The 15,261-nt window shown below is 39.3% G+C and overlaps 1 protein-coding gene across 1 annotated transcript in view; it reads left to right on the top strand.

Annotated features, from left to right (window-relative positions):
• The first annotated feature begins 232 nt into the window (after positions 1-232).
• Positions 233-15,261, top strand: part of BPIFB6 (BPI fold containing family B member 6) — a 16,980-nt gene continuing 1,951 nt past the window's right edge. The window contains exons 1-13 of the mRNA XM_051973721.1: positions 233-332; positions 1,912-2,011; positions 2,444-2,548; positions 3,953-4,102; positions 4,779-4,842; positions 5,417-5,477; positions 5,808-5,899; positions 7,536-7,712; positions 7,984-8,037; positions 9,067-9,237; positions 10,466-10,533; positions 11,343-11,388; positions 14,973-15,036. Coding sequence (XP_051829681.1) covers positions 233-332; positions 1,912-2,011; positions 2,444-2,548; positions 3,953-4,102; positions 4,779-4,842; positions 5,417-5,477; positions 5,808-5,899; positions 7,536-7,712; positions 7,984-8,037; positions 9,067-9,237; positions 10,466-10,533; positions 11,343-11,388; positions 14,973-15,036 — 1,252 coding nt within the window. The remainder of the gene's footprint in view (positions 333-1,911; positions 2,012-2,443; positions 2,549-3,952; positions 4,103-4,778; positions 4,843-5,416; positions 5,478-5,807; positions 5,900-7,535; positions 7,713-7,983; positions 8,038-9,066; positions 9,238-10,465; positions 10,534-11,342; positions 11,389-14,972; positions 15,037-15,261) is intronic.

The raw sequence follows: 15,261 nt of genomic DNA, 5'->3' as shown, positions 1-15,261 counted from the left end.
ATCAATGGTACCTTAATCACAAAGCATCCACAGAGTGGGCACTCTCTTACTACTTTTAGAGGTGAATTGCGGTCAAAATTCTGAAGACTCTTGGGATTCTGTAGGAAATGGTTTGAAGAGAGAATATTGAATTGAGGGTATGTCGCTCCACATTTCCTAGGCCAGCATAGGCCCAGTTCTAGAACCCTACATCTAGTTTCAACAGCATCATCTTATTTGCAGGTGTCCGACCATGCTGAGGATTCTTTGCCTAGTCTCTTGTGCACTGTTAATACCCTCAAGGGCTGATCCAGGGGCCCTTATGAAGCTGGGAATGGAGTTCATGAACAAAGGTGAGTGACTATCAGGGCTGAGAAGAATTGGACCTGACTTTGCAGGGATCTCCAGAGTGGTACTTCTCAGGTTGTTCTTCTGAGGCACAGCTCAAAGAAAAACAAAAGTCTCACACAAGCTTAGTTGTACTGAGGTATACTGATGAAAGCTCAGGATGGATTTCCTTCTAGAGGGAATTAGTCTAGAATTCTATGATGTCATTTCTTCTTGTACCTTTGGCAAGTGTCAGGATGAGATGTATGAAGTGGGGATGAGTGGAGAGCCTTTCTTGTATGTCTCACATTCTCCCAAATAGGGAACCATCCACTCTATCTATATAAAGCACGCCTTGGCTATAGCTTTAGATCATTAGATTCTTGTTTTATTTATTCTTGAGCCTTTTTTACAGTTTGTCACCAAGGTTACTAGTTAGTTGGGTCTGGAGTCAGGATTCAGTCTGTAACAGATCTGGGATTAGAGTTAGGGCCAGGCTCAGGCTGGGCTCAATATCAGGGCGCAGTCAGCGGCAGGAGCTGAGGTCAGTCTGGGGCTGGGACTATGGTTAGGGGTTTAGTCAGGGCTCAAGACTAGGGCTCAGGCTAGTGCCAGAGTGAGAGTCCAATTAGGATAAAATATTCTGGATCTGAGGTCAGGCTTCAGTATGTAGCTAAGACTTGGTATGCCACTAGGAAAAAAGCTAAATTTAGTACTAACACTGGGATTATGAGGCAAGACTTGTGATCAGGTTTAGGGGTCTATCTTGGTAGGGATCAGGTAGTCAGTATTCAGAAAACTTTCTTGTATTGACCTTGACCACATTTGCAGTATTTTTGCAGTAGGGGAAGAAAAAGGGAGATAAATGGGAAGAATGTCAAAGACAGCAGAGCCAACTAAGCTCTCCTGTTCATAGGAGATGATAGATAGGTGAAGTTTATTTATTGATGATCCCCAAAATAGTTACTTCTCTTCTTTTATGTGTCAATCACTTAATGAAGCTATAGGTCAACACTGAGGGATGTTATATCTTGTGGATGCCCTATGGTGATATTAAGAAGAGAAAAGAATGAGAATAACTTATGTTTATATTGATTTTGCAAAGTGCTTCACATAAAAATGATCTCCTTTGGTCTTTGCAACAAGCCATTGGAGAGTTAGGGAAGTTGATTGATTTATCCATATTTACATAGCTGATAAGTTTTTGAAACAGGATTTTGAATCCAGGTCAGCCTGATTCTAAGTCATGCTCTCTATTCCACCACAGATACCTGGTATTCTACCCTGGGGACAACTCATACATTCTGATGTAGAAAGACTCATACCTTTAAAAAACAGAGAAGTCCCCTAATTATTGGTGCAGGTACTAAATACTGGACATTCCCTTAAGCCTGTTGTATAGTGATCAGAAAAAGCATGACCTTTTGCTTATGTTGAACATGGCCTTTGCTTCCTTGGAGAAAGAGGATTTTAAGTAAAAATTTAAAGTACAGGTTGAATTGATTATGTACAAATCCTGGGGAAGGACATTCTGAGGTGACTGGAGGTGCAGGGTCGGAAAAAGGATGATCTAACCAAATGCTGTCTCTTTGGGACTTCTTCTAGCTGTGAAGGATGCCATGGATGAGAGCCAGATATTGGAAAAAATGGCAGCCATGGCTGGCCAGAAAAACTCTGGGGTCAAACCGATTAAGGGCATGACAGGGTGAGTGTCAGGACAAGGATACAGCAAAGGGGACGAGGGTGGGACTTGGGTGGAGATGTCCTGAGAAATGGGAAGGAGCTTGGGGGCAGAATGAGGTCTATCAAAATGACCTGTGGCCATTTCCCAGTGTCCTGAAAGAGGCAAAAATGTTCAGGGATAGCTGAAAATATAGAATGTCAGAACTGGAAAGGACTTTAGAGTATAGAGGATAGAAATTTAAAGCTAGATAGAACTTTAGAACATTAAACTGAAAAGGATCTTAGATATCACACACTCCCTTCATTTACACAGAGCTAGAAACATATTCAGAGGACAGTGACCTGTTCAAAGTCACACAGTGTGTCAGTGTTAGAACTTGAACTAGAATCCAGGTTTTCTCAGTCTGGTTTTTTTTTTCTTCTATGTTGATGCTTATCTCATTCATCTTCCTAGGATGAAGGTGAAAGATGTCCGGCCTCCCATCATCACATTGGACTTTCTTCCAGAGGTGGGGATTTTCCAGTGTGTGTCAACTCAGATCACCATCACAGGGAAGAGGTGAGTGGTGGGAGTTGGGATATATTCCTTGACAAACTGGCCTTTCCCTCAGGGGCTGGAGACCCTCAAACTGCATTGGTTTTATGGAATCTGTCACTTAGAGGTGGGAGGCAAACCCTGTAAGCAGAAATGGAAGCATTAGACAAGAATGGATGATCTACAGGGTGGAACATAAGCAGAAGATAGGAGAGAGTCTTAGTCTTAGGGAAGGAATTAAACCAGAACCTGTGTGTGTGTGTGTGTGTGTGTGTGTGTGTGTGTGTTTGCCCGCCCATGTATAACAGTTATATAACATGGTACAACGAATCATAGTCCATAGATTTAGAGCTAGAAGTGACCTTAGGAGTCTAGCAATTCTATTTTACAGATAAGGATACTGAGGCATATACAAGTTAAGTGATGTGTGCAGGGTCACATTACTAGTGAATGTTAGGAGTGAGATATCAAGTCCATTGCCATATCCACTAGACCATGTTGTCTCCCAGCGCTGGGGCCCAAAGACCTGGGTTTGCATCTTGGCTTTGTTATTTGGTTATTGAATGTGTAGCCTCTGAGCAAATCACTTTCCCTTTATGAACTTCACTTGTCAAATGAAGGGGTTGAACTAGATTTTTTCTAGAGGTCCTTCAATATGGACTCTATTTTTATACCCTAGTTTTATAGTTGATTTGCCCTTAACCATGTAAGAAATGGGTGGTAGAACTGAGTCAAGGCCTAAGAGCAAGATTCTAAAAACACCATATGTTTACTACATCCCATCCCTTCCCCTCAATTCTGTAGTTTCCATCACATTTATGGGCATTAGAAATTTACCTACCTAAACTTTATATTCTTCCAGATGTGTCTGGATTATTCAAGTAGACTTTTAAAACTATTGTAAAAATAATGTCCTACAGTTAGTAACTAGTACCCTGAATTGGAAAGGCAGCTAGGTGGCACAATGGTTAATATGCTGGACTTGAAGTCTAGAAGATCCATTTTCATGAATTCAAATATAATCTCAGACACTAGCTGTGTGATCCTGGGCAAGTCACTTTACTCTTTTTGCCTGTTTCCTCATCTGTAAAATGAGTAGAGAAGAAAATGGCAAAGTACTTTAGTATCTTCACCAAGAAAACCCCAAATGGGGACATGAGTCAGACAGTTGAAAAAGACTGAACAACAACTCTGAATTGGGAATCCCACCTGGGTTTTAATCTTGGCTTTGTTTTGACGTACTGTATGACTTTGGGCAAATCCCTTAACCAGTCTGTACCTGTACCTCAGTTTCCTCCTTTATAACATGAAGAGGCTGGACCAGATGGAGGCCCTTTACACATTTGATTTTCTGTTATTTTAGTTGTTTGAGTGTAGATTCAGGGTCTTTGCAGATGATTCTAGGAAATCTATCCTTTCCCTCCTCAGCTTTATAGGTGGGACAATGGAAATCACTGTAGTCGTGAACATTACGGCCACCAACCGTCTGTCACAGGATGAGGCAACAGGGCTGCCTGTATTCCACAGTGAAGGATGTCAGATCATTTTGGTCAGCGTCAAAACCAACCTGCCCAGCAAGTGAGTATTGAGCAAGTAGCAAGTATTCAGAGATTTGGGTGCAGAGGCCCCTGGTTTGCTCTCTATATGCTCAAAAAAATAGACATTAGCAGGAGTCCTGAGCTCTTTTTAGTCCAACAAGGTCTGCTGTGTTGGCTTTAAGCCTAGGTGTCGGTCCTCTCCAGGGCCTCCTGTGAGAGTTTTGCAGAATAACCTGAAATCATCCTTCTCACTTTCTGCCTTTGCCTAGAGGCCTAAGATTAGCACCAAACCATTCTACTTCTAATTCTTTCCATAAAAAATATGAATGAAAGCATGAAAAAATATGCTGAACAAACAAAAGTCTCATTTCCAAATCTCCCTTCCCCCCTCTCCCCACATTGGAAATAATAGACTAAAACTCTTTTAAAAAATTTTTATTTTCTCTTCATTTTTTTTCATTTCATCAAAATGGTGGATCATTCACTTAGACATTCCTAATTTCAGTCACCTATTCACTACATCCATTTATTTACTCACTCACTTTCTTGATTTACATTTTCCATTAATTTCCTCTTATTTATCCATTCATTCTTTTGCTCATATTCATTATTCACTCATTCTTTTGCTCATTTCTGTCTTCCTTCTCTTCTATCTTCCTTCCTTTTTGGCCATTTTTCTCTTCCTTAACCATTGATATCTTTGTTCCTCCATTCAGCATGCTTCCTAAAGTGGTCAATAAGTTCCTGGACAGCACACTCCAGAAGGTTCTCCCTGGCTTGGTAAGTAAGTTTAAGTTCTTATTACATTGGGTTTTCTTGGATCCGAACAATCAATCAACTAATCAGCTTTTATGAAGCACCTACTATGTGCCAGGAACTATTATATTCTGTGTTTAAAAGTAAAACACTCACTGTACTTACAGAAGTTTGCAGTCTAAGAGTATAATAAAACACTTCTATTAGGGGAGTGTTGGCCAGGGAAGGAAATTTTGACTTAGGGAGACATTCAAATTGTGAGTGGAGCCAAAAGATAATATGTTATCATGCTCTTTTCAGTAGCAATATTAATATTAATTTTATTTTTATTCTAGAGGTGGAAAACAGGTGCAGAACTGGAAGGAGTCTTAGCATTGACCTATTACAATTCCTTCATCTTATAGGGAAGAAAACTTAAAGCCAAAGAATGAAAAGATATTCCAAATCCCAGAAAATGTTAATAATAGAGCCAGACAGAGCACCAGGTTCCAGGACTTCTGGGACTGGACTCTTTTATTTGTGACTTTCTGTCCACTACCTTTGGCCCAAGACAGAGGCTCTGATTGTTCTTTCAATTTAGCTCTTTTCTCTTTCCTAGATGTGTCCTGCAATTGATACTGTCCTGGAGTTTGTGAACCACAAGTGGACTCACCTCATGGGTATATTGATTCAAATTACAGTTTTACAGAGGAAGATGATGAGATCTGAAGAACAAAAATGACTTGTTTAAGATCATATAGCAAGAGAGTCAGGAGAAGAAACCAGGTTTTGTAGATGGTTAACTTATGAGGTTTTACCCTATGCTAGGTTGTTTCCTGAAAAAAAGTGTTTCCATCTTTGAGATCAGGTAGACTCTTTCCCCATAATGGTTCCATCCTTGAACTGGTGAAATTTGGACATCCTTAAGGCCAGTTCTTTTAAACCTAGTCAATCCCTACATTACTTATGCAGGAGTCTCTGATTGTGTGTTCTCTGTGTCTCCTTTACAGATCCCAGACCTGTGGGTGAAGCTGGAAGCATCAAGTATATTCTTTCGGGCACCCCAACCACCACAGCAAAGTACATAGAAGTGGATTTCAATGTAAGTGGTCTGTAGCCACAACCACAGCTAGGCTTGGTACCTTTTGGTTTTATGAGATCACATCTTCTACCTGTCATTTACCAACTTTAGTGAGACTCAGAAATGATATGAGAATTGTGGAAGGAGGGAAAGAGATGATCAGGGTCCCTTTTAGAACTAGGATTTTTAATCTTTTCTTTTTTCCTATTTTGGCTCTTAGGGAAGTCTGGTGAAACCCACAGAACCTTTTTTAGAATGATATTTTTAAATGCATAAAATAAAACAGAAACACAAAGGAAACAAATTATATTGAAATTGTGGCTATTTAAAAAGGTTATGGATTACAGATTGAAAGGTTATGTTTAATAACAATCAGTTTTGTGGCAGTTCTCCCTGGAGCTGAATAAGAAACGGTTGAGTTCAAACTTGGAAATAAGACCTGGGTTAGAATTGCACCTTGTTATATGTGTGACTCTAGGTCAGTCTGAGCCAGGTATTTCCTAGGTCTCTCTTTCCTTATCTTACTGGCCTAAACCTGATGGCTTCTTTTAGCCCTTGATCTATTCTCCTATAATTTGTGATTCTATAATCCTATGGAGTCAAGAAGAACAGGTTTCAAGTACTACTGTTGATATATACTAGCTGTGTGATCCTGGGAAAGTCATCTAAGTTTAGAGTTTTAGGCACCTCTCTAAAACCATAAGATACAGAGCAGATGCTGATATGTATTTGCAGAGAGTACCTCCTCATGGAAGTTCCCCATGTAAATGAAATCACAACTTCAATTCAAAAAAGAGAAAGAAAGAAAAAACACCAATAGTCTATTAATATTAATGTTTTGTTCTTTCTAGTCATCAGACATATGATCTGGGGAATATTTATGAAATGATAACATTGGATCTGGAAGGCATCATAGAACATAGAATGTTAGAACTGAGAGAGACCTTACAGATCATCTAAGTGAACTTCCTTATTTCACCAATAGAAAAGGAAAGAAAGTGATTTGCCCAGTAAATCAGTGGTATAGCCAGGACTAGAACTCATGTACTTGACTGGGTCACACTGACTCAACTTGGGACAATGAAACAACAAGTTTGAATGGGATGAATGGGATGATGGGGAGATAGCAGTGGTACAGAGTCTCAGGGCTTGCGTTTAAATCATGACTCTTCCTGTTACAATCTATAACTGTTTTATTAATCATATGATCTTGGATAGGTCACTTAGCCTTCTTGGGCTTAGGTTTCTTTGACTGAAATGAGGGGGCTGGGCAAGATGACCTCAAAGGTCCTTCTCTCTGCAAAGCTAAGTTCTCTTGAATGTTAACATTTTAGAATTCATAGACTTCCTAAGGATTTTCTGTTTAGTATCAGTTTAGTGATTTCAGTTGTGTCTGTCACTTTATGATGCCATTTTGGGGTTTTCTTGGCAAAAATACTGTAGTAGTTTGCCTTTTTCTCTGAGGCAAGCAGGGTTAAAAATTTTGTCTGAAGTCAGATATGAATTCAGGAAGATGAGTCTTCCTAATTCTAGGCCAGGTACTCTATCCACTAAGTTACCTTGCTGCCCTTAGCATTTGTGGGTATAGCTGAGAAATAAGAGTTAATTATTCTTAAGGCTGAATGAATGTCCATCTCTTTCATCCCCAATTGTATAGCCTGTAGTCCAGAGAGAGGATGGTGATACCATTGATCTACCTGAAGATGGAGCTGCCATCACAGGCTTGGAAGATTATCCAGATGGTTCATCCCAGTTAGTGCTCTCAGCAGCATTCTTTGCTGCCGAGTTCACCCTTTTACAGAAATCTTTTGATGTGGACATCAAAGGCAAAACTGTGAGTCACTTTCAACTTACTGGTCACCATTCTGTCCCTATATATGGGAGGATACTTTCCATCCAATCTAAAGGGTCTTGCATCTTGGGGTCCATGCCTAATGGAGTTCCCTCCATCTTTAGTGATAGTAATTTCTTCTCCTGGTTGACTGAGTTCACTGAGGGCTGGGACCCTGACTTCTTCATCTTTTTTTTTCCCTCAGTTCTGAGTGCAGTAAATAATAGTGTGTCATAAGGATTTCTCAAGTTGAGATTTGGTTTTTGTTTTACAGATTGGCAAGCTCCCTCCACAAACAACCAAAACAGTGGCTCGCTTTGTGCCTCGGGTGAGTTATTTTACCTGGTTCTGACCCCTTATGTTAGACCATTTCCCACAAAACTAGATGAGGGAGGTTTTCAGAGTTCACTTTTTCCAGGTTTTTCAAAGCACTTTCCTGATTACAATTCTATGTGCTAAGTACTATAGGCATTATTAGCATTCCATTTCTGTAAATGAGAAAACAGAGACCTAGAGAAGTCAGTGAACCATAGACTGAGAACTTGAAGGAATTTTAGAAGAACATCTTACCCAGAACTCTTATTTTACAGATAAGGAAATTGACACTCAGAGAGGTTAAATGATTTATACACAATAAATATCAGAACTAAGATCTGAAGCTGGCTTTTCTGGCTTAAAAACCATCCTTCCATTGTGCTACACTATCTTCTTTGTGCCTTCCTTTGCCCCTCAACCTTATGGAGGAGATGGGAAGGGGAGTGAGAACATTTCATGCCTGAGATTAGACTTGAAATGCTATAAGGACATATCTAGAGTCAAATGCCAGGAGAGTAGCCACAATATAGAATCAAATGAAGTGGGATGAAAATTCTTTTGATAACATATTAACATATAAGTCCTTTTAAATTTCTGAGATATGTAATGGAGCGTGATTTTTAAAAAATCAGGTAAAATTTAACAGTTATACCATCCCAGCACACTGAATTTTTATCAAATTCAGTCACACCACAAATTCTACCACCAAACTCTTGATGGTGTTAGACCAACAGATCAATGGCACTCTCTGTTGTTTCTGTTGTCCAAGAGGAGGCAAGGATTCTGAAGTCATCAGAAATGAACAGACTGTCATATTAGCAACTTACTGTCTATGTCTTATATGGGAAAAAAAGGCTGGAGGGGGTCATATAGAATGTGATTGTGAAAAAGTTAAGGAAACATTTTCTTCATTTCCTGATGCCTTTGAATGGTACACTTACCTTGTCCAATATAAAAACAGGGATGAGGAATTTTCCTCTATTTCTACTGAGGTCAGCAGCCCTAGGGCTTGTCCTGAATAGAGTATCTCGGATTCCTGCAGGTTGGTAAGGCCTATCGCAAACCAGTGCCTTTGATGACCCAAATCAGAATCAATAAGCCCCCCAAAGTCAGCATGAAACCAGACAAGAGCCAGCTGCACCTCCATGGCACAATAGAGATGCTTGCTGTTTCTCCCAAGTCAGGTCCCTCCTCCATGTTTGTCCTAGAAACTGTGAGTATTCAAACCCATTTTCCTCTCATTAACAGGCCCTATCTTTGCAATTGATCACCTTACTAGAGGCCAATTATTGGGCAACTGCTCATATCATCTGATCCATTGTCTTAATGACTCCATCTGAGATAACATGATTGGCACCTTCAGACATATAAAAGACTCTCATAGAGGGGAGGGATTAGATTTGGTCAACTTTGTTCTATTTGGCAGAACTAGGATTAGTTAGTGGAAGTTATAAGGACACAGATTTTAACCTGACATTAGGAAGAACTTCCTAAAAATTCGGTCTGTCAAACAATAGAAAGGGTTCTTTTGGGAAGCAGTGACCACTTCCCAATCATTGGAGGTTTTTATGGAGAGTGTGGATGATCCCTTGTGGGGGGAAATTGTAGAGAAGAGAGAAAAAGGGATATTGATGATTGGATGAGATGTCCTCAGAGGCCCCTGTCCAGGGTATTGGAGATTTGATAAGTGGGCAACCAGATTGAGTTGGTTATGATATAGACACAGAGTTCAGGAGAGATAAAAGCCATTCTATCATTTGAAAAACATTTAGGGACTACTTAGAATTGGAATAAGATGAAATTATTGATTGGTGAGATCATGGAGCTGAAGGTATGATGACTGAGGAAACTGATAATGATCTAATTAGATCTTGTACTTGAACAGACAAAAGCAGAAACTGATCGGGTTAGATGGTTTCCAAAGTCGCTTCTAATTGTGATGGTCTATAAATTTATGTTTTAAATTCATCTTTATTGACTGGACCAAGGCAAACTACACTGCATGTTTTCCATCCTTCTCTCAAACATTTTTATCCTTGTTTCATTGAATAAAATGAACACTTTGGATTATCTTGCAGGGAATGAGCAGTTAGAGAAGAGTGGCTTAGTAAAAATGGGAAGTAGTAAAAATGGGTAGTAAGGTCATTGGAGACTTATGAAAAAGGTGTGACAAAATGAACAAATTGGCTACATATGGGCCTTGGATCTTTGTTGCCTCTAACTGAAGTCACCTTCTTTCCCACTTATTGCCTCCCCATATCTTTGCTCCTGCTGGAGATTGAGAAGGGGTAGACCCTGAAGCCCTTTTCCTTACATGAGGGCTGGTTCTGTGTATTGGAGTTGAGTATCTGGAGGATGGCATGCTTGAACACATATCTCAAAAGTTTATGTTTGAAAGTGCCATGCTCTTGGACTGACTTCTTGTTCTTTGCCACCGGCAGCACTTAAGCTTGGATATTCAGTATTCATTGAGTGAAGACAAAGTGCAAATGGTCACATCCATGGACAAGTAAGTGGAGATCACTCCCTCTGGGTAAGAGCATCCTCTTTGCCAAATATGCACATAGATAAATATAGTTACATGACACTCACCCATGATGTAACCACAGAACTCATTTTCTGGGAAATGTATAATATGCACTCACTCAAGGAATGTACTATTATCTGACATAGTAGGCATATAGATATATGCCCAGACTCACATGTTATATGACACACATGTTAAATGAACACATGATATGATAGCTTGGAGGTAGAACATATTATATGCTCACCCAACATATACATGAAATATACACAATATATATATGAAGTGAATAATAGCTCATGATCACATATGTCACACTCAGATATAATGTCACACTGAGATATACAATGCAGATGTGTTTCTTCAAAGAGGAAAGAAAATGAAACCTTAACAAAAAGAATTGGCACTGAGAATCCTGGGTAGGTCAAAGCTGCCCAACTCTACTTTGACGTGGGGTGTGTGTGGGGTGTGTGGAGTGGGGAGACACATTTAGGAAAAAAAGACACAATCCCTTGTCCCTAAAGGGAAAATGGCCATATGTCCACAGCTATAGTGTGTGGTTGTAGGAGCACTTGAAATAGAAAGCTCTCAGCCTTTGTATCTTTCTCTAGCTCAAACTTCTCATTAGCAGAAGCCCTCCTCAGCCTGAAACTAAACCCTTCTGTAGGTCCTGGAATTACTTTTCACAACTTCTTGCCATATTTTAGGTTTTTATTTTTTTTCCTTAAAACAGATAGCTCTGCCTCCCAGGCTGCCCACATCTCCTTTCCCTACTTCTTTATTTCCTGCAGATTGCTGGATCTTTCTGTGGCGTCTTCTTCCATTGGATCTTTTAAGGTAAATGCACAGGACTTCTATTTATTTTACTTTATATGGGTAAGGTGAAGTGACATGGTTTGATGGAGAGCATATTGAATTTGGAGTTCAAATGTTCAAATATTGCTGCTATTACCAGCTTAGGTGGCTATGAATAAATCACTTAATTTCCCTCTTCACTAAGAATAATCCTGACAGTAGCATCTAATTTGTGGTGTTCTTGTGAGGCTCCAGTGATATAATGTACTTAAAGGATTTTGCAAATGATAAAGGCTTCAACAAAGTTAGCTTTTATTATTATTGAATACCATGTAGCCATAAGTAAACCACAGAGATGAGTTTTTTTCTAATGTGGTTAATGAAAAGAAGTGTCCTGAAAGTAGAAACAATAACTACATAATTGTGGGGACAGGTTTTCGTGAAGCTATCTATATTCTTCCTTCTCTTCCCCCTACCCAATATCATACATATATCTTGTCCCTTATAAACAATGGTACACGTTTAGAAGGTGCCTGGGAACTGAATCTTTTGGGGACCTTAATTCTTCCTGGTTTATTACCTGTAAGTAGTAAAAAATAGGAGGTGACAGTGACTTTTAGACAAGAGATAACTTGGCATAATCTAGAGTTGGATTTCAACAGTGTTGAAATCACTCAATTAATCTGAGTATTTTGTAAACAGTTCTCTAGTTCCCTCTTTTTCATGAATGAGTGTCTCCTTAAGAGATGTCCCCATTTTCCTAGTGATACAAGTCTGAGTCTTAGTTCCCGGGACTCAGACTCAATTGGGCTGGTTCTGAGGAGACAGAAGGTATTGTATAAATGTTCAATAATGGATAGTGTCCCAGTGCTGAGTTTCCTATATTCTTTTGACCTGGGAATATCCTGACTATGGAAAAAATCTAACATGTTTTTATTTTGAAATTCTTCATTTTCTTTTGTTTTCATATCACTGTAATTTCCTTTCCTTAACATAGCTTCCTCATCATTTTACTTTTCCTCTTCCAACTAGAGAGTCATGCCTTATAACAGACTAAAAAAGAAAGAAAAGAGAGATCAATTCTTCAAAATTAATCAATGAATCAACTGAGTGCCTAGTATAGTTTTTGGCATATAGAAGGTACTTAATCAATGCTTGTTGACTTGATTCACCACTATGTTTGGCATCCTGCACCCCATAGTTGCTCACTTTTTTTTTTTTTTTTTGCTGAAGCAATTGGGGTTAAGTGACTTGCCCAGGGTCACACAACTAGTAAGTGTTATGGGTCTGAGATCACATTTGAACTCACATCCTCCTGACTTCAGGGCTGGTGCTCTATATCCACTGTGCCACCTAGCTGCCCCTAGTTGCTCACTTTTAAAAAGAAAAGAATTATAGTCTTGTATCTCTTTTCAGGGTCAAATTTGTTCCTTATTATTATATAGCATGTGGTTTTAATTTTTTCTTTCCATTTACTTTGTTGTTGTCACTGTTTTCCTAATTTGGCTCATTTCATTTTGCATTGGTTTATACCAGCATGCTTGATAGAACAATAACCCACTGTGCCAAAAAAGACAAGTGGTCGGATTAGACCACCAGGATCAGGTCTGACCAGATGCTGCTGAACTCTATTGGCTCCTTGATGTCATGAGGAGGGGAACTGTTGGTTGGGTTGTAAATCAGTTGCATGACAACATTAGTTTCCATTTTTCTCTGTGTTCAACATCCTTGAGGTTATTTTTCTTTCTCTCTTTGGTGGAAGGAAGTAGTGGTGGGCGGGGAGATGAAGGAGCTGCAATTTCTAAGCACTGAGTACCTGGGCTTCATGAACTAATGACATTAGTGACCAGTTTTTGTCATCATGGATGACGCTCTCTCCTTGTGGGCAAAGGCAGAAATCCATAGCCTATTCTTGTCTTAACAACTGACCTGCTGGTGGCTTTATCCATCCAGAACTATTTTTAGGGACTTCTAACTTTTAACCAATCAATTAATAAGCATTTATTAAGCACCTTCTATGTGCTATGCATTGTGCTAAGAGCTGAGAATACAAAAAGAGGCAAAAAAACAGTCCCTGTTCCTACAAGGACCTTACATTCCAATGAGGGAGACAATATGCAAATAAATATATACAAAACAAGCTACATATACAGGAACAATAGGAAATAATTAGCAAAAGAAAGTCACTAGAAATCAGAAGGATTGAGGAAAGCTTGCAATAAAAGATAATATTTTAGTTGGGACTTAAAGGAATCTAGGGACATCAGTAGTCAGAGCAGAGAAGGGAGAACATTCTGGCATGCAAATAGAACTTCATATTAGGACCTACTGTCCAAGACTAGATGATCCCATCCCAAATCAGTGATTAAGTGCTTATTTTACCAGGGAAGAAGGAATAGGCTCTCCCAATCACTTCCTTTCCTTCTCTTTCTTTCAGCCTTAATAGTTTCAAGTCACCATACAAATATCAATTTCTTCCCTAAGATAGTGGGATTTTATTAAATGATATTAAACAAAGAGGTCCTTCCCCTTCATCTTATGAGAAGCTTAGCAAACTGAGACAGTAATAACCAGAAGTACTTGTGATTCTCTTACTTCTTGCTGGCTTTTTCAGAAATATTTATATGTCTAATAGTTCATAGGAGATGCTGCCCCCAGCATAGATGGCAGAGTTGGCTCTTCCAGGAGTGGAAGATCCAAATTTGTGCTTGCTAGAATAAGAAAGCTATTTCCCATTCTTCAACCCCAATGAATAGAACTAACAAAATGCTCAGCCAAAGGGCATTATCTCATACTGTTTCAAACAGGGTGTGAATCAGGGATCCTTAACATGTTTTATTTCATGGCTCCTTTGGCAGCCTCATGAAGCCTTTGGTTCTCTTCTCACAACAATAGTTTTATATCAACAAAATACATGGATTAAAAAAAATATTTAGGATTACAAAGAAAACAATTATCTTGTTAGTTATGTTAATTGGGGTTGAGGAGTGTGAGACATTCCTTTTACATTAGCATACTTAGCCATGACAGTACCCAAAGTAATGACTACTCTTGGTACAATGGACAAAACATTGGCATCCAGTGAGCAAATTTGGATTTGAATGCTGGCTCTGGCACATACCATCTACGGGCAGATCACAGCTATTCTTTTGGACTTATAAAACAAGAAATTTGAATAAAATGACCTCCAAAGGATTCTTTTTGTGTGAACCTATAATAGTTGTTTTTATGAACCTCATGGAAACTCAGACAAACAAGGGTAAGCCCTAATTGGTGAGAGTGGGACTTCCTGTGAGGGTACCCCACCCTAGTCAGTCCTTACCCTGGTCATCAGTTCTTCAAAAGATCTCAGATCCTGTCGTATTCAGAAAGCCTTCACCTTCTGCCTTCCAGGGATCAATCCAATCAGAGTCTCTGTTCTGGTAACTTTTGGGATTGGGTATCTAGAATGGGAGCCAGACTATACCTCTATCCTTTTCTTGGGAGAATAGTCAATGAAAAATGGGGGGAAGTCCCAGGTTCCCTACATATAAAATGAGTGAGTATAAAAAAATGATTCCTAAGATCCCTTGTTGCTCTGGAATTTTATTTTATCTGTTTTATTTTGTTATATCTGTTTCTTGCAGGTGAAAAAGCTGAAAGCATTTTTAACTAGTTTACTCCAAGAGGCTTATGTACCCATCATCAATGGTGAGGGCCAAAGGGCATTTTGCTTTTACACATGGAACAACTGATTAATGATAGTGCGGAGATGGAGGGAGGAACTCTGGGCAGTGGAAATATGATTATGGTCAAAGATCTTGCCTATTCATCATGTTTGAATGTGATCAGATAAGTAGGAGTGGTAGCAATGACATACTCCTGGGAAAACCAGGCCTGTCTTGGTAGCCTGAACATCACACACAGAAAGAATGA

This window comes from Antechinus flavipes, chromosome 2 (genome assembly GCF_016432865.1).
Source record: "Antechinus flavipes isolate AdamAnt ecotype Samford, QLD, Australia chromosome 2, AdamAnt_v2, whole genome shotgun sequence".
NCBI classification, from domain to species: domain Eukaryota; kingdom Metazoa; phylum Chordata; class Mammalia; order Dasyuromorphia; family Dasyuridae; genus Antechinus; species Antechinus flavipes.
The sequence above is the reverse complement of the archived record's forward strand: the minus strand, read 5'-3'. Positions and strand labels throughout refer to the sequence as shown.